The sequence below is a fragment of the Cuculus canorus genome, chromosome 4 (assembly GCF_017976375.1).
Source record: "Cuculus canorus isolate bCucCan1 chromosome 4, bCucCan1.pri, whole genome shotgun sequence".
Classification (NCBI taxonomy): Eukaryota; Metazoa; Chordata; class Aves; order Cuculiformes; family Cuculidae; genus Cuculus; species Cuculus canorus.
Window position 1 is genome coordinate 3,156,133 of NC_071404.1, and position 24,656 is coordinate 3,180,788.

General features: G+C 41.0%; 1 protein-coding gene across 1 annotated transcript in view; it reads left to right on the plus strand.

The window, feature by feature from the left end:
* DNAAF9 (dynein axonemal assembly factor 9) overlaps window positions 1-24,656 on the plus strand; it is an 83,148-nt gene that overhangs the window by 51,312 nt on the left and 7,180 nt on the right. Inside the window, exons 21-31 of the mRNA XM_054064947.1 lie at window positions 1,027-1,130; window positions 3,878-4,024; window positions 8,869-8,957; window positions 9,778-9,876; window positions 10,125-10,242; window positions 11,948-12,036; window positions 13,773-13,931; window positions 15,384-15,509; window positions 17,796-17,833; window positions 22,843-22,978; window positions 23,396-23,482. Of these exons, the coding sequence (XP_053920922.1) occupies window positions 1,027-1,130; window positions 3,878-4,024; window positions 8,869-8,957; window positions 9,778-9,876; window positions 10,125-10,242; window positions 11,948-12,036; window positions 13,773-13,931; window positions 15,384-15,509; window positions 17,796-17,833; window positions 22,843-22,978; window positions 23,396-23,482 (1,192 nt within the window). The remainder of the gene's footprint in view (window positions 1-1,026; window positions 1,131-3,877; window positions 4,025-8,868; window positions 8,958-9,777; window positions 9,877-10,124; window positions 10,243-11,947; window positions 12,037-13,772; window positions 13,932-15,383; window positions 15,510-17,795; window positions 17,834-22,842; window positions 22,979-23,395; window positions 23,483-24,656) is intronic.

The following is a 24,656-nucleotide window of genomic DNA, read 5'->3' on the forward strand; positions in this document are numbered from 1 at the left end:
ATAACTCTGAGTAATACCATTTTTTCTTTTTGTCTTTTTTTTTCTTTAAAGAGGATATTTAACCTTTCCCTTTTGCTGACTCACATGATTCCCTGTATGGGATGTGATCCTGCTTTTAATGCATGGCCCAGCACTGGTAGCTGAGATCCAGCTGGCAGCCCCTGCTGCATTTGTTCGTGGCTGCCTTATGACTGTCAGAAATTTGCTTTTAGCTGATGTCAGGTTCTAGTGTTTTGGTGGAATTCATTTATTATACCATTTAGCCTTTCTGTTTCTCATTTTCCTGCCTAAGCGGGTTTAAGAACCAAAGTGTCTGTAAGATGACAAGAAAAATGGAGATAGAATGAATCAGAGCACCATGAATTTCTTCACTCTGAGAGTGATGAGACATGGGAACAGATTGCCCAGGGAATTTGTGGCTGCCCCAGCCCTGGAGGTGTTCAAGGCCAGGTTGGATGGGGCCTTGTGTGGCCTGGTCCAGTGGGAGATGTCCCCGCCTATGGCAGGGGGATTGGAACTAGATGATCTTTAAGGTCCTTTCCAACCCAAACTATTCTATGATTCTATAACAGTTGGGGTTGGAAGGGATCTTAAAGCTCATCCGGTTCCAACCCCCCCAACTGACCAACTTCTTACACTCTTTAAATTTTCAGTTGTTTTAGATGTAAGGTTTTTTGCAAGTTCTTGTTTTGTCAGTTTTACATTCCTGGAAGTTTGCAATACAACCTGATGGGTTTTTTTTTGGCTTTAAGGAAAAAAAAGCCACAGAATATTTATGGTAAGTGGGCTCCAGGGGATGAGGTGAAGTCAAATGTAATCGTAGTCATATTGAGATCAAATGATTGTGCTCTGGATAGTGTCCCAACTCTTTACTTGACCTGCGTGTTAATATTAAATGCACTGCATGTTAAATGTAACAAAATTCAGCAAGAAGTTAGATGTTTTCCTCAGAAAGAAGAGTTGTTCGTCACGTGATGCTGAAATATTGATATAAACCTAATATGATTTTTTTCTTTCAAATTCTAGGCAAATTGTACTTCTTTTCAGATGGCATTCTCTTTTCTGATCCTCACTGTGGCAGCATTTCCATTTCAAAGAACCATATGAGTTCCATTTCTTTCTATGATGGGGTGAGTATTTTGTTTGTTCCTACAGTCATAAACTTTTTATCAGTTTTCAACAATACTTTGCAGGATGTTAGTACAGAGTTTTGATTTAGTTGCAGTTTTACAAGTGCCTGTATATAACTGTAATAATTGATGCAAATCTCTACACTCCTGGTATTGGTTAGCTTAATCGGTTACTGAATAGCGAAGCTGTAAGGAGGAGAGTTCTGCATTAGACTGAGTTATCAAAGTGTCCTTAAGAGTGTGGAAAATTGCTTTTTATTAAGGGGAAAAATTGCAGAAAGTAGCATTTATAAAACATCTGACAGGCTTAAGTGATGGACAGAGAAAAGTTCAAGGCATTGGCAGGTCTTGTGGTGTATTGGAGGGTGAAATGCTGCCTTCTGTTTGATTTATCTTTAACCTTCAGTCGAATGGTGGTGGCAGTGTGCTGCTTATCTTTAGAGAGGTCACGAGCAGCGTCTGCCTACTGTCCTGGAGTGTTACATAACTGACAGAGTGAAGGGAGTGGCTGGTTCACGTTTCCCAGCCTGAGCAGTGAGAAGGAAAGGCGTGCTGTGTGTAATCACACATATGCTGAGTAATGACAGTAAAAGACATGATGTTCAGCGTAGACTTTTGCCATTCCTGTATTCAACTTCCATCACTTCACTTGGCTGACTTTCCACGCTGATGGTTTGCTCTTCTGGCTTAGTGGGAATTGAGAGTTAGGTTAAAGATGACAACTCAGCTTTTTTTTGCCCTTCTAAAGGCAGACAGTGGGTTAACTGTTACCTTTTCAGAATGGAAAAGAGATTATTTTAGTGGGTTATTGTTTCCTAAGCACTGAGAAAAAAATATCTCTTGTTTCCTTTAGTTTCCATTTTCTTCAGGAGTGGTATTAAACGTTTGCTGAGTGACCTCCAGAAAGCATTGTGTTGCCATGATTTCATCATCTAATGGAGGAAACCAGTAAAATACAATAAAAGTGTGTGATTCAATTGAGATAAAAACACAACAGTGAAGAGAATCTTACCTTAGCTGCTTTTTCTTGTATATCATTGATTGCTCCCGGTAGTTTAAGAAGCTATTTTAACACTGACCTTCCTTCTATTGTTTGATTCAAGACACTCACTTTCATAAAACCTGGCTATTTATGGAACCTGGCTATCATTCTTCAGCTGATGCCAGATTTTTGTGTAAAGCTAAACCTTGACAGAGTGCTTTTTATTGTTCAGCTGACTTGGCATAATACAAGGGTGGAGAGCTTAAAATGTTAAGAAGTGACGGGAGAAGAAGGGTAATTGTTATTGTGCTTTTTCCTAAAGTTATTGCAACAACAGCATTGATGGAAAAGAAAGGATAGTTTAATACTCAGATTAAAATAAAAGATACAAAGACTTTAGGTGATGCAAAGTATGGGTTTTTTAGCAGCTCTGTCCCCATGCCTTTTAGATACTTCTCTTTTTAACTTGAAAATGTCTGCGTTTCTGCTGTAGGGTTCTCTGTTCTGAAAAGCTGGACACCTAGCTGCCACCTGGGAGTCCTAGAGGCTCAAAAACATTGAGTGCATAGAGAACAGGATGGATTTTTTCACAAAACTGCACCATGAAGCTCTAAGCAGAAATCATCCCAGGCTTAGCAGAGTCATAGGATCATAGAATGGTTTGGGTGTGAAGGGACCCTAAAAGATCATCCACTTCCAAACCCCCTGCCAATGGGCAGGGACATCCCACTGGATCAGGCTGCCCAAGGCCCCATCCAACCTGGCCTTGAAAATAGAGCTTAAGATGCTCTGTGTGTGGTTTTGACATCATCTTTAAGACCAAGTATTTCAGCTTGTAAGCATTCAGCATCCATTTTGACCATTAATCAAGTGAACAAATAGTACTAAGTAATACTTAGATTTCACAACAACGTTAACGCCAAACTTTGAACTGGAGTCTTTTAACCTTATATCCGTGAGGATTATTGCCACTTCTTTTCAGCTGTTTCAATTTGTGGAAGCCTGAACGTTTACCAGGGGCAGGAGCATATTCTGTTAGACATTTCACATGCAGATTGCAGTGAGCACGAGTTGTTGCTTCTCAGGAAATCTGTGAGCTGTCCTGCTGAATCCAGGATCTGTGGACCATGTTCCAAAAGCCATTTGCTCTTGAAGTTGTTCTCTCTTAGGAAAACATTTTTGTATGTTTTTCAGTAACCTCAGTGACTTTGAGAGGATTTGCTTTATATTTAATCTCTTAGTCAGCAAAGCACAGAGATTCTGCTTGCGAATGTCTCCAAATTGATCCTGATTCCTATCTAGGTGCTCCCCAACTTCTCACCTCTTTAGCTGACTTTGAATTCATTCTTCCAGGGTATCTGTGTCTGAGGAGATGTCCGAGTTATGGATGAAGGTGGCTTTGTTGTGAAGCATTAGCAGAGGAAAGGGCTGAAGATCTTGGTTTTGGTGGATTGAAAAGAGTAGATATTAAAATGTAACCTTTTCTTTTGGAGACAAGACAAAGTGTAGGTGCTTGGAACAATCTCAGATGCTTTCTTTAAAGCTTATGGCATTGCTAAGAGGTGCGAAGTATAAACTGAGAAGTACTGTAAGTGGCTGCATTTGATCCTTCTGCTCCATACCTGCGCTAGCAAGCTAATGAATGTTCAGATCTTCATGCTATGACTATAATAGTTCTTTTCTGATCTCTGCTATTTAATGTATTAAGCCTTTTTTCACTTTCAATAACTGTAATTATAATTTGTTCTGTTTCTTCCTTTTCTAGGATTCAAACACTATTGTTGCTGTTCTCTTCATAGACTTCAAAAGTTCCTTGCTTGCTCATCTACCAATTGAATTCCATTCCCAAGACAACTTTTTGATGATTGCACTTTTCCCCAAAACAAAGATTTATAAAGCTTTTTATTCACAGGTAAAGTAAAAGATTGGTTGGGTGGGGGGAAACCCACACAATTATTCTTTGTGTTTCAGATAAGAGGCAAGGGTGAATTTGTTGATGTCTGTCTTAACTATTTAAATTTGAAGAAGGGGTTTATTTCCCTCATTAGTTGAGCCGTTAAAGATTGTCACTTCCTAAGTAAATATAGGAAAGGTTAAAGTTCGAGGTTGTTCTTGCATCAGTCTTCACAAGCAAAACCTTTTCCTTTATCTGAGTGAAGGAACCCAGCATAGAAAGAAGGAGCAGTTTAACACCAAGGGCGCAACAAGTTAGGAAATAGATTGAAAACCTCCTCTCTGAAGGTGGATGGATTTATGGGAGGGAGTTGAGAGTGAGATGTGATTTTGCTGCTGCTTATCTTCTATATAAAATCAGGGTCCTGCAGCAGGAAAGACTGTTACAAGTAGCTCTTTCGGTTGTGGCCGGTAACACAACAAGGGGCAGTTAGGTTGCAGCTTTGAAGATTGAGACAATGTTAGTAAGAGCTTGGTGTGATAGCTGGAAAGGGTCACTCAGGTAGTGAAGCTCCACCTCTGAAGATTTTGAAAGCTTGTCTGGACAAAGTGATAGCTGGGCTGGTCCAGCAACAGTCCTGTTTGGAGCAGGAGGTCGGTCCGGAGACCTCCAGAGGCTCTCTTCCAACCAGAAACTCCGTCTCACTGTGACTTGTGACATCTACCTTGCAGACTCAAGGTTGTCACAGACTGCCCTGCCATGTAGAACTTCCTAGTCCTTCCCAAGAACGTGATTGCTCCTGAGCTTAGGACCTTGCATGTGTGAGAAACTAACTTGTGTATGCGTTTTTAGTGATTGTGTTGCTTGTAAAGTTTATTGCTCACCATGTGCTTTCATTTTGTTTTCTGAAGCCAGTGAGCACTCTAAAAGCTGGTTTTCTAGTAGTTGCATGTGAAATGTAGCACTGGTGTGTAATTGACTACAGCAATTGTGTGTGGTGGCAGAGGTTCTATTGTGTTTTTTTGTGGTTAGACACATTTGGGTCGTTATCCTTAGGGATTTTTTGTTGAAGTCTTTAAGTATCCCATATGGCATTGTATTATTCTCTGAGTAGATTGGCTCTGTGCAATGTCATGCAGAGACTTTTAATAAACCAAAATTTATAACAATAGCACTTTTGAGGAAATGAGGTTGGAGATTTTAGGACTTCACAAGGCTTTTAATATATGATCGTAACACTAGGTTGGAAAAGACCACCTAGCTCAGTGAGTATTGTCCCTGCTGGTAGTATTAATGTTACCATAAAATTTCTCCTCCTTTTATCTTACGTGCTTAGATTCCCCCCACTCTTCTGCTGAGTGAGTGATTGGGAATATTTTATTTTGTTTGGTTTTGAATTTTCAGCCTATTTTATTTGGTCTGCTTTTATATCTGTTTTTTTTTTCTTTCTTTTGCTGTAGTAGTGGACATCCTTGAGACATTCAGCAATTTTGGACCTACTCTTTCTGGCTTATTTAGCCTGAAAAAAAAAAAAAAAGATCCTTTTATTCTTTGCTTATAAAAAGTTCTCTTTCCCTCTGATCGTTGTAAATGCTTTTCTTTTGATCTCTTTTTTGGCGTATGTTTCCAAACTGTGTGTAGTATCTGAGAGGAGGATGTTTTTCTTGTACAGAGGCAGTAATAAGTCTCTCCTCTGAAAATTCTCAGAGGTACTCTTGGTTTGCTTTGAATTAATAGGTTGTGCTCATTTTTTGAGAAACTACTCCGAGTCCTTTCCCTTTTGCTACCCACTGACACTCCAGCTGATTCTACAAGTGTTTGTGTGCTCATTCTTGCTTTCATATTTACCTTCCTAGTTTTCTTTCTTCCATTCTTGCAGTTAGATCTACTTTCTACAAAGCTTTCAGGGGCTGGAGTCTGTTCAGAGAAGGGAACAAAGCTGGGGAAGGGGCTGGAGAACAAGGATTTTGAGAGGTGGCTGAGGGGCCTGGGATTGTTTGCCATGGAGAAAAGTAGGATGAGGGGAGACCTTATCACTTTCTATAACTCCCCGAAAGGAGGTTGTAGCGACGTGGGTGTTGGTCTCTTCTCCCAGGTCATGGGGAATAGAACAGGAAGAAATGGCTTCAGCTTGCACCAAGGCAGGTTCAGATTGGACACGAGACAAAAATTCTTCACTGAAAGGGTTCTCGGGCACTGGCAGAGACTGCCCAGGTTGGTGGCCGAGTCCCTGTCCCTGGAGGGATTTGAAAGATGGGCAGATGAGCTGGGGTCTGGTTTAGTAGTGCATAGGTACAGTTGGACTCAATCTCCGAGGTCTTTTTCAACCAAGCAATTCTGATTCTGTGATCTCCATGCAGTTTAGGTTCTCTCCTGACTTAGTTCCCCAAAGTGCTGTCAGGTTCACTTCAGCCTATTTGTTGGAAAGAGTCCCTAAGCAGCTCTGCTGGTGAATGTCCCCAGCCTTCTGCTGTTTCTTTTGGTCCTACTTTGAGTTAGTGTTTTCCCTAACAGTTCTGAAGGGAGGTTTAGTTTCTACAGTTTAACCCTTTCTCATCTGGCACCATAGCAGTTCCTTTGCTCGAGTTGAACAAGATGAAACGTGTCTTTGGTCTTGAAGATGCTATCTCATAAATGAAATCTATTCCTAAGATCAAGTCTACCTGATTGACTAAGCTATGAAAACTGTATTTTGTTAGTGTTTGCCTTCAGGTATTTATTGATTTCCTCTCAAATGTTTTTCTAAAAGTGTGTGTGCCAGTCAAATTGCAAGACATCGTGGTCGTTCTAAAGACATGTAGTTACAAAGAGTCACTAAAATCTTGGTACCAGTTTTGTTCTCCTACGATCATAGGACATGATACGTCGCTTATTGAACCCATGCTTTAATTACTTCAGGCCTCCTGGAAACATGGAATGGCAATTACCTGTTCCTCCACATCTGGGTGTATTGAATTGTTTTTAACTGAGATGTTTGCAAGAGTTTTGAGCACACAGAACTGCACCTTGCTTTCTAGATCCTAGCAAAACAGGACAGTACCTTTCACATCCTCACTCTGGTAGTGGAGAAGTTGCTTAGGCTTTGGGATGTATTCATTTCTCTGGTTTTCTTCGCCTTCTTTAATGCCGTAGCAGCTCTTTTTTAAATATATTCATAAGTTATAAAAAAAGATCGATTCATTTCCACTGAGTTCTGTGTCAGTCTGACCTGTATTTTCACTTTATCCCTAGCCCTTTGACTTATAAAGAACTCACTCAATTTTCTGTTGAGCAGTTCTTCTTTCCATCCCTCGTAGGCATTTTCCTTAGTCTCTTATACGTGTTTTGAAGTGGTTTGTGTTTAGTTGCGTGGATCCTTCTACACGAGCAATATTGTCTTTGTTAATATCAAAAGTTTATTTTATTTTGATGTTTTTTATCTCAGTCCCCTTGTGTTTAGAATGCAGATTTGTTAATGGAAAGCAGTCTTTCCTCCCCCAGTTGTTTTGTCTTGCAGCAAATTATTGTGAAAAATTACAATGGCTGTTGCCTTTCCTTATTAAAAGAAGGGAAATTCCGAACACTTAAACCACTGTGTGATTCATCTGAGTCTGATTTCTAGGTTCGGAGTGCCATTCATATTAATTGCCTTGGCTAGAGTCATAGGATGCAAGCCAAACTCTGCTCCCTGGAGAAACGAAGGGCTCCCTTTGCTTTTGGGAAGGAAGAGTTTTTCTTAAATTTCTAGACATGATTGCTGCAATCTTGCCTCATGAAAAGGACAACATTGCTGAAAGGAGACTTCTATTAATTAAATTCCTGCTGTACAGCAGTTAGGCTATAAATGCCTGGCATTTTTATCAGCTTGTTATGACGGAAAGATACATGTGGATTTTACTGTTCATTTGGTGGATAAATATTTTTCCTACAACTTTTTCCCCAGCTGTGAAGATGGGGGGGAAAACCCAGACCTTGTCAGTAAAGTCACTTCCTAAAGCAGTTCCAGCCCAGCCAAAGGAAAATCGCGAAATCAGGTCATAGAATCATCTGAATGTTTGGTTGGAAAAGACCTTTGGGATCATTGAGCCCAACTGTACCTGTCCACTACAAAATCTTATCTCTGAGCACCTCATCTACCCGTCTTTTAAACGCCTCCAGGGATGGGGATTCCACCATCTCTCTAGGCAGCCTCTGCCATGCCCAAGAACCCTTTCAGTGAGGAAATTTTTCCCAATATTCAATCTAAACTTCCCCTGGTGCAACTTGAGGCCACTTCCTCTCTTCCTGTCACTTCTTACTTGGAAGAAGAGACCAACACCCACCTCGCTACAACCTCCTTTCAGGCAGTTGTAGACAGTGATAAGGTCTTCCCTCAGTGTCCTCTTCTGCAGTCTAAGCAACCCCAGGTCCCTCAGCTGCTCCTCATAACCCTTGCTCTCCAGCTCCTTTCCCAGCTCCATTGCCCTTCTCTGGATGCGCTCCAGCCCCTCAATGTCCTTCTTGGAGTGAGGGGCCCAAAACTGGACCCAGGATTTGAGGTGCAACCTCAGCAATGCCGAGTCCAGGGGCATAATCACTTCCCTGCCTCTGCTGGCTGCACCATGGCTGATCCAAGCCAGGATGTCATTGGTCTTCTTCGCTACCTGAGTCACTGCTGGCTCGTACTCAGCTGGCTGTCAATCGGCACCCCAGGTCCTTTTCCACTAGTTTGTCAAGACTTTTTCCATATTTTAAATTTTTGTAGCAAAGCCAGTATTGTAAAGTATTTAATGACTGGTTAAAATGCCTGCATTTTTTAGGTGAACAAAAAAAGATTCCTAAACAAATTCAAACCAAATTTTGCAAAATAATGACACTTACATATAGATCTTGTTTTTTTCCAGGTTTTTTCTTCGTGGCAAAACCAGACAAACTCAGGATTATCTTTAAGGGTTGTCCGGGAAGAATTCCTGTCTGTGGAACAGAAGAGACTGTAAGTTTATGCCACTTACTCCAGTGCAATTATACAGTAACTCTGTGCTACAAGCAGAAAAATTTTGTCACTCACTGAAGATTTGATAATGGTTCAAAAAGGAACTGTTACATTCTTACTGCAATGCTTGCTTTATATTTTTTGTACTAGTTAATCATTGAATCATAGAATGGTTTGAGTTGGAAGGGATCTTAAAGCCCATCCAGTTCCACCCCCTGCCATGGGCAGGGGCACCTCCCACTGGACCAGACTGCTCCAAGCCCATCCAGCGTGTCCTTGAACACCTCCAGGGATGGGGCAGCCACAACTTCCCTGGGCAAACAGTGCCAGGGCCTCACTACCCTTATCGTGAAGAATTTCTTCCTAATGTCCAATCTAAATCTTCCTCCTTCCAACTTAAAACTTTTCCCCCTCATTCTATCACTCCAGGCCCTCATAAAAAGGCCCTCCCCAGCTTTCCTGGAGCCCCCCTTTAAGCTGGTGACCGCTTTAAGATCTCCCCAGAGCCTTCTCTTCTCCAGGCTGAAAAACCCCAACTCTCTCAGCCTGTCCTCATAGTGGAAGGTGCTCTGGCCCTCAGATCATCTTCATGGCCTCCTCTGGACCCATTCCAACAATTCCGTATCCTTATATTTGGGATTCCAGAACTGGACACGACTCCAGGTGGGGTCTCACAAGAGCAGAGCAGAGGGGGAGAAGCCTTTCCCTTTCCCTGCTGGCCGTAGTATGTATATTAATACGTAGCTCTTGTCTGGTTTAAAGAAGATAAATGTCTAGGTTTCTCCTTTAACTAACCAATTAATTAATTTGCTTGAATTAGGCATTCCCGTGTTCAGAAGCTGTTTAATGTCATATCTTCTCCTTCTGGGGAAAGATGCAGAGAGCTGAAAATAGCTGCTGCCCTTCCAGAGTTAGAGAGGTGAGAAATTATTTTACTTTTCATGGGATCGGTTTTGTCAGAAATAATACAAAATTTTGCTATACATAGTGCTCTTCTAAAAACAGTTTATTTAATAATTCTGTCTTCACACTAGATATTTTTATTCTGAGATGAATTATTTCCTCTGTTTGACCTTTTAACAATCTTCCTTTAGTGATTTCCCAACTATTTATATGGATGAAAACTTTTGGTCTTGATTGTAAGGAAGTAATTTTTATTTTTGCAAGGTTTGTGCAACATTTCACCGTCAGCTGCATCAGTCATGAGCCGGTAATGAGAGCACATCTTCCTATTTTATTGCAACAGTCAGAAATCATTCCTGAAAACAAACCAGAAAGCGATAAGGTAAGGAAGCAACCCAACAGTACTTCCTGTCCCTAGTATGGAATATTTAGCCAATATTCTGTCTGTTCTTAGTTCTGTTGCACGTTGTGTAGTGAAGAACTGATGTATGTTTAGCCCTGCTCTCTGCCTCCTTCTCCAGTACCACCAGTTCACACTGAACTTGCTTTAAGTCTGTTTCTTAGAAGAAATTGCTCCGCTCTGTTTTTGTGATGACATTACATATATTTTTTCGTTTAAACAATTTTGCAGAAGTGCTAATGGCCCTTTAGCCTGTTAAAATAGAGGCTGAAAGTGAGGTGTACATCTTCAAGTGAACAATGTTCTCCTCATGTCCAGAGAGAGTTTGCCCTAAAGCAGTAGCTTGTTTTTATGAATTGCTGAATAATTTAACTGAATTGTTCTCTGGAACATAAAAGTCCTTTAAATAGCATGGAGGTAGCACATGATATTTAACATTTGCTGATATTATCTGCAGAACACTCGGTTCTCTATAGGGGCAATAACAATTGTGAAACTTACGGAGTGCTTTAAATAGCATTTTCAGAGAAAATATTTCCCTGTAACTTTCCAGCATTTGAAATCTGCTGTGAGCAAGAAAGCCAAAGCAGCAGGAATATGGTCTTTCTCTTTGGGTATCATAATATGATGGCAGACTTATTTCCTGAGATGTAGTTCAGAGACCATACTGACACTTAAAAATATGTATTAATTAATAAACACTTGTGAATGTTTTAAAATCCGATTTAAAGGTTGATTTAAGTATCTTCGTATATGTTAAAAAAAGAAAACCAATAATATTCGTACCAACTTCTGTAACTTCACATGAACTGAACACCTCTGATTTTTCTGAGTGACTGAATGTTTTAGAGTTATCATGGATATTCATCCTCTGTAAGCATCCAAAAGTGATTTTGAGAGTAAGATACAATAATTTGCAGATAGTTTGCAAACAGGTTGGAGACGGCTGCCTTCAAATATCATGTAGTTAGAACGTGGCAGAGGTCATTTGTCTGTTAGTAGCAGAATGATGTGATATGACATGATAGTTACCAGTGTGACTTAATTTCTTAAGTCACTTTCAGCACAACACAGAGTTGTTGTAGTGGTATTTCCACAAGAAATACACACAAGAGAGGCAGAGGTGGTGAAGCTATTGGTGTGTAAGAGCTGTTATTGTGCTACCTCTTCCCAGTCCTGCTCAAAATACAGATTTGCTGGAATACATTTTGCGTACAGCATGCTCAGTTCAGTATTAGAAGCCTAGAGTTGCTCTTCATGTTTGATAAGGCTGTTTGACATCACTTTTTGAATTGTTAGGCTCAAATACTCCTCAATGTATTTTTCTCTACCCTTTTTTGTCACAAGAAATTTAACCTGTTTGGTGTCTCTCACAGTGCTTTGAGATTTGCCTCACTACTTACACTGCAGACTAGATTTTAATGCAAAGGTTTCGATAATAGTATTTGCTGTATTTGTTAATTATCCTTTGACTGTTTTAAGGTACAGAAGCCAAGAGAAATGCATCTTTCTAATACAATGTCAATCTGATGTGTATAAATGCAGTTACAGTTCTGAACTGTCTTGCTGTCTCTTGATTTTGTGGTTCGACTTAAGATTTTATCAAGATAGCCTGTGTGTGCGCAAGTAGTGTAGCTCATTTCTGGTCTCCAAGTTGCCCGCTTCTTATCTGTTCCCTGTGTTTTAGGTGGTTATCACCATTATAACCGGCCTTCCAGGATGTCGCTGCAGTGATCTGTGTGCTTTTCTTGTCACTTTTAACAAGGAGCGTGGAAGGTTCGTACAGTTCTGCTTTTACAGCCCAAAGTAGTGGTTGTACTGATGGCCAAAGAGCTGCTCAGCATAAAGGAAATGAAACTATCAATTATAGACTCATCATAGAATCACAGAATGGTTTGAGTTGGAAGGGACTTTAAAGCCCATCCAGTTCCAACCCCTCTGCCATGGGCAGGGACACCTCCCACTGGATCAGGCTGCTCAAGGCCCCATCCAACCTGGCCGCAAACACCTCCAGGGATGGGGAGCCACAGCTTCCCTGGGCAGCCTGTGCCAGTGCCTCAGCACCCTCAATGTGGAGAATTTCTTCCTAACGTGTAATACATATCTTCCCCCTTCCAATTTGAAGCCTCCCCCTCACCCTGTCACTCTGTGCCCTTGTAAAATCACTCCCAGCTTTCCTGGAGCCCCTTCACGTACTGGAAGGCAGCTCTAAGGCCTCCCTGAAGCCATTTCTCCTCTACACAATCCATGTTTCGCTTAGTTTATTATCTCAGTTTCTAATTTGTTAACAGGTGTGTAATAAGAATAAATTTGTTATTATGGGACACCGTAACTAGTTCTGCACTGCGTGGTAGGGCAGGGTTTGTTACTTCAATTCTATCACTACAGGTGCCTTATTTAACTACGTTACGCCAGGTGCATTTGCCCTATGATTTTAGACATTTAGGCAAGAAAAACATCACAGGAGATTTCTTTGTTGATATTCCGCATTAGGAATACCATGGGAAGTTCTATCACCTGTATCCGGAGCTATGACTGATGCTAGAAACAGTTAGGAATAACCATAGAAGGGCCAAATGAATCCTGCCTTAAGCCAGTATGGAAGCTGTCTTGTCACAAGTTGAAGGAAATGGGCAAAGAGCTTCCATTTATTGACTTGTGGAAGTGAGTCCAAAATGCATTTTTCTTGGTGAAAGGGCTATCCTAACAGCCCTTACTCCAGCATTGTTTCTAATCTGACCTGGTTTCTATTCCACAATAGCAGGATATAGTCCAGACGTTTACTGGATGGCAATAAGAGAAGTCTGCTGTAGGAATTTGCCTCCATGTGTTGATGGAGCTTCTGGAAAATAAAAGAAAAAGGAAATAGTTATCCTTTTAAATCTTACAGCCAAACACCTCAGCATTTAATCCTAACAATGTTCTGGTCTGGGTTTATTTGCATTACTTTTGACTCAGTGTCTTGATAACAGCAAGTTCTGTTTTTAGGGCACGTGTGCTCAGACGTGGTTTAGTAGTGGACAGGTACGGTTGGACTTGATCTCAAAGGTCTTTTCCAACCAGACAGTTTTATGTAAGGTGACTTTTGAATGTTCTGTGATGCTCCATTTCATCATGGTTTTCTGCAAATGTCTTTTGTTACTTCTTATTGTTGCAGTGAAATACTTTTATGCCCAGAGTCTTTTGAGTGAGGTTCATAGAACTTTTGTTTAATGCTTCACTAGAAGAGATCAGAATTACGTATATGATGTACTGCTTTGAAGAAGCCTTTTGAACATTGTTTTATTAAAAAACAACAGCAAATATCCCCAAATCCCCTTCTGGCACTAATGTAAAGAATGTGCTTATCCTGGAGGAGGTAGAAAGCCAAGTAAATTCCTCTTTCGCACGTGGTAAAATATGTGGAATCTTAGGGCTTGTCCAATACTTTCTGGTTGTTGGTTCAATATGGAAAGAAAACAAAAATATTATGTCATGAACACTAACTACTTCCCTTGTTTTCTCTTGTTTAGGTGGTTAGTTTATCGACAAACTATGGATAGTCCTGAATGTTTCAGTGCAGCTCACTTCCAGCGTTACCTCTCCAGTGTCCTGGAGGTTCAGCAAAACCACAGTATCCGTCAGTCAGTTTACGCTAAAAAGAACAAGCGTCTCTTGGTGGTCTTGCAAGGGTAAATGTTTGAAACTCTTCACATTGTTGAATAGAACTGAAGCAGTCAAATTTCAGTGCTGAAGTGTGGTACTCTGTGAGCTCTGTTTTCTGTATGTACTAAACTCAGCGTTTCTGCAATCTGTTAATTTTATTGCTCGTTAATCCATTTCAAAAATGATATCTGAAGTCTTCTTTCAGTCCACTGGAAGGATGGACACGTCACAGTCAATCTCCAAAATACGGAAGATGAATCAAACTGTGTTGACTGATTTATTTTCTTCTAAAGAGATTTCTTGCCCTTTCCAGCTGCATCTTAGGCTGTTGTTCAGTGGCACATATTTTTTGGTGTAGCTATGTGGTTTTGTGTTTACGATTGGGTTGTAACTTGATGTAACTTGAGGCCATTTCCTCTTGTCCTATCACTTGTTATTTGGGTGAAGAGACGGACACTGACGCCACAACAACCTCCTTTCAGGCAGTTGTAGAGGGCCATGAGGCCTCCTCTCGGCCGTCTTTTCTCCAGATTAAGCAGCCCCAGGTCCCTCAGCTGCTCCTATAACCCCTGTGCTCCAGCCCCTTCCCCAGCTCTGTTCCCCTTCTCTGGATGCGCTTCAGCCCCTCAATGTCCTTCTTGTAGCGAGGGGCCCACAACCAAAGACAGAATTTGAAGTGCAGCCTCACCAGCACTAAGTACGGTGGCACAATCACTTCATTATGATCCACTGTGATAGTTCTAGAAAGCATAACTTCTTCCATGTTGGGGTCAGATTTGATTTTTTTTTGTTTCTTAAAGTTAGTAAGAGTCATATAAAGTCTTATTGTGATGGCAGCACTGGCTTCAGGAAGGGCTGATGGTAGGGTTTTTGTTTTTTCTGGGTTGAGTGTTTATTTATAGAGAGCTTTAAAGTAGCTGGAGCTCTCTGAATAATCCATTCACTTGATAACTGTCAGTACAGTTTTGAGAGGAGATTGTGGCTGGCTGAGAAGTAAATGCCCAGATTAAAAACTCAGGCTCACCTCAACTTTCCTGTCCTACAGAGGTATAAAACAGCTGTGGTTGGAGTACTGATACAAAATTATTTCAATTATAGAAGCACACTTAAAACTGGAATGCTGATAAGTGAGAGGTGTTGCATTTTAATTTCTTTTTTTCTACTTGAATTGTATTTAGTGTTTCATAAATGCTTGGCAGTAGGCAAAACATGCTTGTATTAAATTATACTTTTGTGCTTCCTGAAAGCTGGTTGTTCAGTTTATACTGCTTTTGTCTGTAGCTGTCAATAATTTATTTCTCATATTACTTGCAGTCGGCTTAATTTGTCTGGATTTGCAAGTTTTGAACTGTTCTATAACTGTTTTAATAGGCTTGGTGTAGAAATCTAACCTTCTTGCAAGCAATTGATTTCTTAGCAGGTGTTGGATTGTGTCATTCTGTCTCTCTGAAACCGTATTTCATTTTGCTTTCTTACAGATATACTGATGTTATTGATGTTGTGCAGGCCCTGCAAACTCATCCTGACCCAGATGTGAAGTCTTCTTTCATCATCGGGGCAGTTAATACTTGCGTAGAGCCACTGAGTTGCTATATGGAACACAGGTATACCTTTAAATATTTTTACTAGTTTGCAAATAGATAAGTAAGGTTATGGCATCACTTTTATAATAATTAGAGGTCACTTTTATATTGATTAGAGGTATATGATGGTTAAATGTCATTGAACTGTCTTAGATCTCATGACACCGCTAGGTAATCCTTCTTGGATGAACTTCGAATTGCAGTTTGGTTTGTAAAGATGACACTTGGTTTACACTAGGTATAGAACTGTTGATAATATTAATAAATATTTATAGAATCATAGAATGATTTAGGTTGGAAGGGACCTTGAAGACCATCTGGACCAGGCTTCTCAAAGCCCCATCCAACCTGGCCTTGAACACCTCCAGGGATGGGGCAGCCACAACTTCCCTGAGCAACCTGTGTCAGGACATCACCATCCTTGTTGTGAAGAATTTCTTCCTAAAGTTTAATCTTAATCTTCCCTCTTCCAATTTAAAGTCATTTCCCCTCATCCTATCACTACATGCCTTTGTAGAAAGTCCCAAAAAGTAAATTGGAAGGGGGAAGATTTAGATTAGACATTAGGAGGAAATTCTTCATGATGAGGGTGCTGTGGCGCTGGCACAGATTCCCCAGCGAAGCTGTGGCTGCCCCATCCCTGGAGGTGTTCAAGGCCAGGTTGGATGGGGCTTGGAGCAGCCTGATCCGGTGGGAGGTGTCCCTGCCCGTGGCAGGGGCTTGGAACTGGATGATCTTTAAGGTCCCTTCCAACCCAAACCGTTCTATGAATCTATGAACTGATGGGAAGCAGTCTCAAAATTAGTGGAAGAGAATGACAAAGCACGGAAGCAACAGCATTACACGTATTAAAATCTGATATCCTGGGTTACTGCAGAGGCAGGGTGGGGAGGAAACTGTAGCAAAGCCAAGTCTCTGACATTTAAATAGCGTGGTTTAGTTGCTGTTTATTTTCTATATGTATGCTTCACAGTACAACAAACATGGAACTCATTGCATAGACCTATCAGTAAAATCATCCTACTTAAATTTTGCAATTACGCCTTACAGCTGGTTTGATAAAAGTAAGTTAAAGCAGTTACAATTTTCAGAGTTCTTAGTGTCGCTTCTATTTGATAAAACTCTGTGCGTCACAGCTTAGAGGTGAACTGCCCAAAGTGCATTCCTTAACCTTCCTCGCTGTTTTTAAAACACCGATAAATATGCTCCTTGTGCTTTGCGCTGGTCCGTAGACATTATCTTACTGCTGCTTTTTGTCTCCATGACAAAGATTTTAAATAAGTCATAAAGACTACATAAAATACTGGTGAATTAATACAGGAGTGCTGCTTAAACTTGTTCTTTCCATAATGATAGGAAAGAAAAGTTCCATTTCTAGTGTTTCTTTAAGCTCACTAACATGTTGCTGGTAATGATACCAAGAAGTATTTATAGCAGCAGCAGCCTGCAGTCCTTTAACTGACATTGTTTGTCTCCTGAAGCACAGTAGCAATTGAAGGAAGAGGCTTAGCCTGTGCCATAGACTATTTGTGTCTCGCTTTGAAGTTTCTTCTGATAAGAACTAACCAAGTAGCCGCGTACTGCTAACAAAGAGACCTTTCGGTTGGGAGGCTTTGCCGATGTCACTGTGGGAATCGAGAAGAGTGATTTTAATGTCCAACTTGAAAATTTCGCAGTCAAGAAAATTAAAACCATATCTTGTCTTGTAAAGTTCATTACTGTAGCCATTTCCACTCTTTCATGAGCCTAAGGTGAAGCTCTTGCCTGTATTGAATAGCAAGCAAGGGCAGGGGAGAGGTGATCAAAAGGGAACAGATAAAGTCCTGTCTCCGGAGCTTTTGTGTGCATGATAAAGCTCATGAAAATAATTGTTTCTTGTCTGACACAGTATCAGAAATTGGTATGATGTTTACAGAAAGCATTATATACATACAGTCTTTCTGTGAAGAATTCCCACCATGTTTGGAAGGTAGAGTTCTTAGGGGAAGCTTGAAATCCCTATTGTTTAAATGGGTTTTAAAGTAATGTTGCAGCCTTTCTGACTTCCTAGAATACAGAATAAATTGCATGGTGGGAATTAGCTCTTAAATCCATTTAAAAATTAAAACCACCTACAAATCTAATTTTTGAGGAAGAACTCTTGGAAGATGTAGCCTGTAGGGACGTTACAGTTGCATGGATTAAGGAAAGGAAACATAGAAATGGTTTGGATAGTAAGAGTTTAGCTGTCAGTGGCCAAATAAATGTAAATGCTTTACTTAAATAGTAGTATTCATTCTTGATATACAAATTTCTGATGTTTTCCAGGCTGCTTTTTCCCAAGTTCTTGGACCAGTGTTCACAAGGTATGTGTCACTCTTCTTGACTTAGAGCCATACAGAACAAGTAGCTGAGCCATGTGGCCAAATAAATACACTGTAAATGTATAGACTCAAAGGATCACGATAAACTCTTGGAGGTAGCAGCCATCTGTGCAGAACAGTCTTCTCTCTGCCTGCATTATTAAACACCATAGGCACTTGAAGAAGATGTGAGAATCTGGAGCATGATATATTCGTGTTGTCCTCGTCTGGAGGATGGGTTTCCTAAAAGAACTGTTCTAACTTGTGCGGTGTTGTTAATTTAGGAGCAAAATGGATTTGAGTTCCATTGTCTTTCAGGGAGGCTGAGGAAACAGGCTCCTCTTTCATTTCTGCTATTTTAGAAAGGAAAAATTGAGCTGGTTACTTGTTCCCCATATCCTCCTCTTAATGCAGTGTGGAGGATCCTTGCAGGGTTCATTTAACATTACAGCAGATAAAAAAAGAACTGTTTTTTACCTGTATGTTCAGTTTTACATTCTGACTCTGAAATGCATCACTGACTGCATCATCCTCCTTGTCAAGCTTGCAACTTAGAGCAGTTGTTGGTGTAAGTGGGGTATCATCCCTCCTGACTGTGTCAAATAAGTTCTTTAAGTGTTAAGAGCAGAACCAAATTCAGCTGTAGCACCTTTACAATTGTTTTAAGCCGTTGCATAGCTGATTTACAACATTAAGATATACCTTTTGGGGGGTATATATATGACAACGGGACATTCTTGGATGTGTGTAGCCTCTTAGGGAGGAACGGGATCCATCTGTCTAGAAGAAGCCCAAGAATCTTTAACAGTAGACTGGCCAACCTGAAGTGTGCTTCAAACTGAAGAACTTGGGGGTTAGGATCCAAAGTAGCAACACTCACACCATTGCGTCCAACGAGGGCAGTGACGAATATTCCTTAGCTGCTGGTTTGGGTTGGAAGTGAACTTAAAGCCCATCCAGTTCCAATCCCTCTGCCATGGGCAGGGACACCTCCCTCTAGACCATTATATGTTGGGGAGCCAAGAGAATCCATTATTTTTGTGAAGTATATGTACTTTTAATCTGTCTCTGTTTCTTTACTGCTTCTATTGAACAAACTGTTCCCTAGGCTGTAAAGCTTTTTTTTTTCCTATAGATTAATTAATAAGGAATTAAACTAAACTGGGTGGTCTTCAAAATGCAATAGAAACAGAGATGGCAGTGACAACTCAAATAGAAGAAGTCACATTTATTTGTTGCTAAAACTGTGTAGGCATCTTCCAGTTCTCGGAAAGTTGTTTTTCTCTGGATTACATTGCCTGTGTCTTGGATTGTTGCCTGCTAACACAGTGCAAATTTTTGTGCGATACCGGCACCTAGAAGATTTATGCATAGGTGTGTGCGGAGCCAAAGCTTGCAGGTTCCCTGGAGTCTGAGCAGTCTTTCGTTACTTCCAAGGCTGCGTGGGAGTTTACGAGCAGGAATGACAGCTAGTGCCCGAAAGCTGTTCCCCTTAGACAAGCACATATGAAGCGGAGGTTGATGGAGAAAGAGTCTAGATGATGAGCATGAGACAAGATGCACGGGTTTCTGATATGCTAGATATTGTATTCCTTGAATCTTTCTCTTAACTTCAAGCCCTGGCAGCTTAGTCCTTGATAATTACCTCTTCTCTCCAAGGTGCAGTGCTTCTAACTACAATATAGTTAATTCTAACTGGAGCACTTCCCATACAAGGACAGGCTGAGAAAGTTGGGCTTGTTGAGACCGGAGAAGAGACGGCTCCGAGGAGACTTTATAGCGACCTTGCAGTACCTGAAGGGGCTACAAGAGAGCTGGGGAGGGACTGTTCACAAAGGCTTGTGGTGATAGGACGAGGGGCAGTGGGTATAAACTGGAGAGGGGCAGATTTAGGCTAGACATAAGGAGAAATTTCTTCACCATGAGTGGTGAGACACTGGCACAGGTTGCCCAGGGAAGTTGTGGCTGCCCCATCCCTGGAGGTGTTCAAGGCCAGGTTGGATGGGTCCTTGGACAGCCTGATCCGGTGGGAGGTGTCTCTGTCCATGGCTGGGGGGTTGTAAAGAGAAGATCTCTAAGGTCGCTTCCAACCTAAACTATTCCATGATTCTATGATATGCTTTGTAGCGTTTGTGTTCCACAGCTGTTATTATTCTCTGCCAACTTCCCAGAAAATATAATTATCTTTTTAATAAAAGTCAACTTTTAAATCAACATCAGGTTTGGGGACATTAAGGAAAAATACACTGTGCATGTAGCATGCCCACCATGTGTTGGTTGTTAATTAGCTTATTCTTACTTTTCGTCTTAATTGCATAATGTACATAACCATGTCGTAGAATCATCGAATGGTTTGGATTGGAAGGGACTATAAAGATCATCCAATTCCAACCTCCCTGCTGTGGGCAGGAATACCTCCCACTGGATCAGGTTGTTCAAAGCCAGGTTGGATAGGGCTTTGAGCAGCCTGATCCAGTGGGATCAGATGACTTTGAACACCTTCAGGGATGGGGCAGCCACGAATTCTCTGGGCAACCTGTGGCAGTGTCTCATCACCCTCACAGGAAAACATTGCTTCTTGATATCTATAATAATAACTCAAATCATGCGTGTGACTGACATTTATAAGCAAGCTTACTGTTCTTCACCCCCCCATCTCTGTCAAGAGCAACTGTGTATTGGAGGAAACTTAGACGTTTATGAAATTGGGGTGGAAACTTCTATGGGAGATTAAAAAAAGAGAAATACTAATTATGGCAATTTGCTTGGGCAAATTTTAATATTATTAAAATTCTAGCGTGATAGGGTCAGTAATACAGGTAACAGTGACTGGGACCGTGTGCTATAAGTGCCCCGGAAACATTTGATGTAGAGATTTCTGTGTAAAGAAGCCTCTGCAAGAATTAGTGCACTGTAATATCTGCTATAAAGATCTAGAATAAGTGTAAGCAACAGAGCATGGTGTTCAGTTTTGGGCTCCTCACGGCAAGAAGGACATCGAGTTACTGGAGCGTGTCCAGAGAAGGGCGACAAAGCTGATGAAGGGTTTAGAGCACAAGCTGTTGTTGTTTAGTCTGGAGAAAGGGAGACTGAAGGGAGACCTCACTGCTCTGTACAACTCCTTGGAAGAAGGCTGTAATGATGTCAGGGTTGGTCTCTTCTCGCTGGTAGCCAGCGACAGGACAAGGAGGAACGTCCTCAGTATATGCCAGAAGAGAAGTAGGTTGGATACTAGGAGGAAAGTCCTTACTGAAAAGGTTGTCAAGCATTGGAATAAACTGCCCAGAGAGGTGGTTGAGTCCCCGTCCCTGGAGGCTTTTAGAAGAGGAGTAGATTTCGTGCTTGGGAACATGGTCTGCAGTCAGAAGTAGCAGGGCTGGATCGATGGTTGAACTCGGTGATCTCAAACGTCTTTTCCAACCAAAACCATTCTGTGATTCTGTGTGATTCTATAGTGTGAACTTCGTTATGAATTCTGCTTTAAATAGTGATGAGTTGAGGGCAAGGGAACTGCATCCTGGTTCAATTGTTCATGGATGCTCGAGTTTCTTATTCTGTCTTACACTGTCCGTGTAGTTGCAGGGAAATGCCTGAAATGAGCACCTTGAGCAAGGAAGTAGTGTTTCTTACGCATTCTGAACAATACTGTGATGTCCTAGAGGGGGCCTGAAGAGCTGGCACTGCAGTCTCTGAGGACAGGGCTGACATTCATTGTGATGTAGCAACTTCTTCATGTAATTGGAAAGCGGAGATCCTATAACGCTGAAATTAGTCGGGTGATAAGTGAGAGATGTCATCTCATGTTCTTTCCTTAATGAGCTCCCTTCCAGTGCTTCCAAGGCTTGATGGCTGTCATCGTCGGTGTATTATTTCGTATTGCCATCAGTGGCATCTGCAGTAGCAGCAGTTGAGTCTCATTTAACACATTGTTTTACACCTGACAAGACAGCAGGTGAAGATGGTGTTGTCATCTTCAAACTGGGGGGGTGGGGGACGTTGGTGGTGGCTGTTTGCTTAGGAAAAGTGTTTCTTCAGTGAAACTCGTGGCAAAATGAAGGGATACTGTCAAATCTGAAAGAGGAATTGCTTTTCTAGGGACAGAGCTGAGTCGTTTCTGGAACTGGGGCTCGGGACAAATAGTTGTCCTATTGTTGTTCTCTCTTTTGATGCCTTGTGTGTTCAGACTTGTTTTCTGAACACAATTTGGGGTATTTCTTCAAAAATAAAGACAATGCAAAAGCCAAAACCTTCTCTTGTTTTTAGAAGGGACGACTACCACAGTCCAAAGTACTCAGTTCAGTGTAACTACACCTAGAATTTGCTGAAAGGCTTCAAACATGAGTGTTTTTTATCAAACAAGCCCTCCTCAGATTGATTCTTGTATGAATTTATTCTATAATGAATTGATTCTTTTGATTAATTAGTTCTAAATTGTTTCTGTTACACGGGCTGTTGAATTGAAAGAAAAATGTCTTGACCTGGTAGAGCTGTGTTTTGGCAAAGCAGGCTTTTTTCATTGGTCCAGTCAGTGACTGGCGCTGTGCTGGTAGGGTCATGGTTTTAATTTTTAGGGGTTTGTTTGGTAAGGTTATTTTTCCTGAATCATAAGATCCCACTGATTTACAACATCCTGCCTCTTTCCCCTTGAGTTATTCCAGTGACTGAAAAGGGTTATCTCCTTCAGGAGGAATCACTCCTGTGCACCCAGGGGTTGTGACAGAATGAGCTTCTGAGCTGGGTACCCTCTAAGTGCAGTTACAAAATAAATAGTTAATCATGATTTGGCATTTAGTTATTCCACAGGGTTCATGTGTGAAGTTAGATGGGCTTCATCATCAACGAGGTGAAAGGTTCTTTGCTTGGCTTTTCTTCTCTCGTTGCTTCTAATAACTCTAATGCAGTGACATGGAAGAAAAACAAGAGAAGCATACATGGCTGTTCTGTCCCTTAATTGTTTATTAGTCACTGTTGCGTACCTGACTTCTGTCCTATCCTCTGATTTCCTTACACAGGACTAGTGAGTAACGTGATTTTCACAAGTCACGCTACGGAGCAGAAGCATCCACTCCTTATGCAACTGCAGAGCCTCATCCGAGCAGCAAATCGTTCCGTTTCATTCATCTTGGCAGAAAACGGAGTTGTAACCAGGTAATGTTAATCAGTGTCCAGTATTTGTCACTTTTGGCAGATGGGACACATGCATTTAGAAATTTGTATTCTCTTGTTTTACTCTGGTAACTTATACAAAGGAGATACAGAGTTTTTCTTAATTGCTTCTCATGCAAAAGGCATCTTCCCTTTACATTTATGGTCATGGAAGTGCCAGCATTAGGAAATACGTGTCTTTGCAGAGTATGACTTATTGTCATACTAAGGGGAAGAGTGTGGATGATGGAGGAAAGAGTGTGGATGATAAGCCTGAGATAATATTCACAGGTATCTGATTTTACTGGTTAACAGTTAATTTTGCTGTGACAAAAATTCTGCTTTATCTAAGTAGCATACAGATAGTGGCCATTTTCTTGAACTTATAAATTAAAAATCTTCATTTTTATCTCTTTATAGGAACGAGGATATTGAGTTAATTCTCTCAGAAAGCAGTTTTTCTAATCCTCAGATGATGAGAGCTCGATATTTAATGTATCCTGGCTGGCAAGTATCTGGACTGAGAAATATTAAAACTATTTTTCTAATTAACTTGAAGATTAAAAAGTCTCACTAACTTAATTTATTTTTTTTTTCAAGACTACTCATTTGGAACAGGCAATCACTTTGTAAATCATTTTTAAGAGAGCTGATGAGTATTCTCAGCAGATACACGACTGCTACCATTTTATAGGGAAAAAGAGCCTTTCTGGACACCATTTAAATCAATGGCAAGATTACTGTTGCTTTTCAGAAGAATAGAAAAGAACCCTCTGGGAATAAGCTGGGAAGGATTGGGATGGGTGAGGTCAATAATGACCGGAGTAATTTCATTCTGACAGCTACTCAGCTTTACTGGAATGAACTTGCTAAGTCAGCCTAGCTATTAGCAGAACAATTATTCATAAAACCCAGCAACATTATTGACAGTCTTGGCAGAGGCTGAGGGCACAACAGTATAGGGTACTAAGCCTTCCATTTAATAATGAGTGATATTTTTCATGGTTCGGGGTTCTATACACATCTTGTTGCAGTTACCTGTCCTGCACCTATTTGGCAGCAAATGTAAGCCTGTCAGTCATTGTAACTCTTGGCTGACTGTTTTACAGTTGCCTTTATAGTGCTGGAAGCATGATTTATTTACCATACCTTGACAGTTTGGCATGGATATGTAGCTTTTTATTCATAACTCTTGCTGTAAATTGGGTGCAAGTAAGGCTCCTAAAGTAAACTGGCACAAAGCTTGGGATCTAGGAGCTGCTTGTGGGTTGTGTGGAACCAAAGGGAGAGAGTAAAAGCAGGAAAAGAAAATATTTCATAGAATGCTTTGGGTTGGATGGGACCTTAAAGCCCATCCAATTCCAACCCCCTGCCATGGGAAGGGACACCTGTCACTGGATCAAGTTGCTCAAAGCCTCATCCAACCTGGCCTTGAACACCTCCAGGGATGGGGCAGCCTATGGCAGTGCCTCACCACCCTAACATCACAGTAAAGAATTTCTTCCTGATATTTAATCTCAATCTCCCCTCTTAGGGCTTAAAACCATTCCCCCTTGTCCTATCATTGCACTCTCTGATAAATTTTGGACAACTGTTAATCTCTTTGGCGATAGTAAGCAAGACTCATATGTAGATAATACATAAGAAAGAAAGATTGCAGCAGGAAGAGCATCAAAAGGAG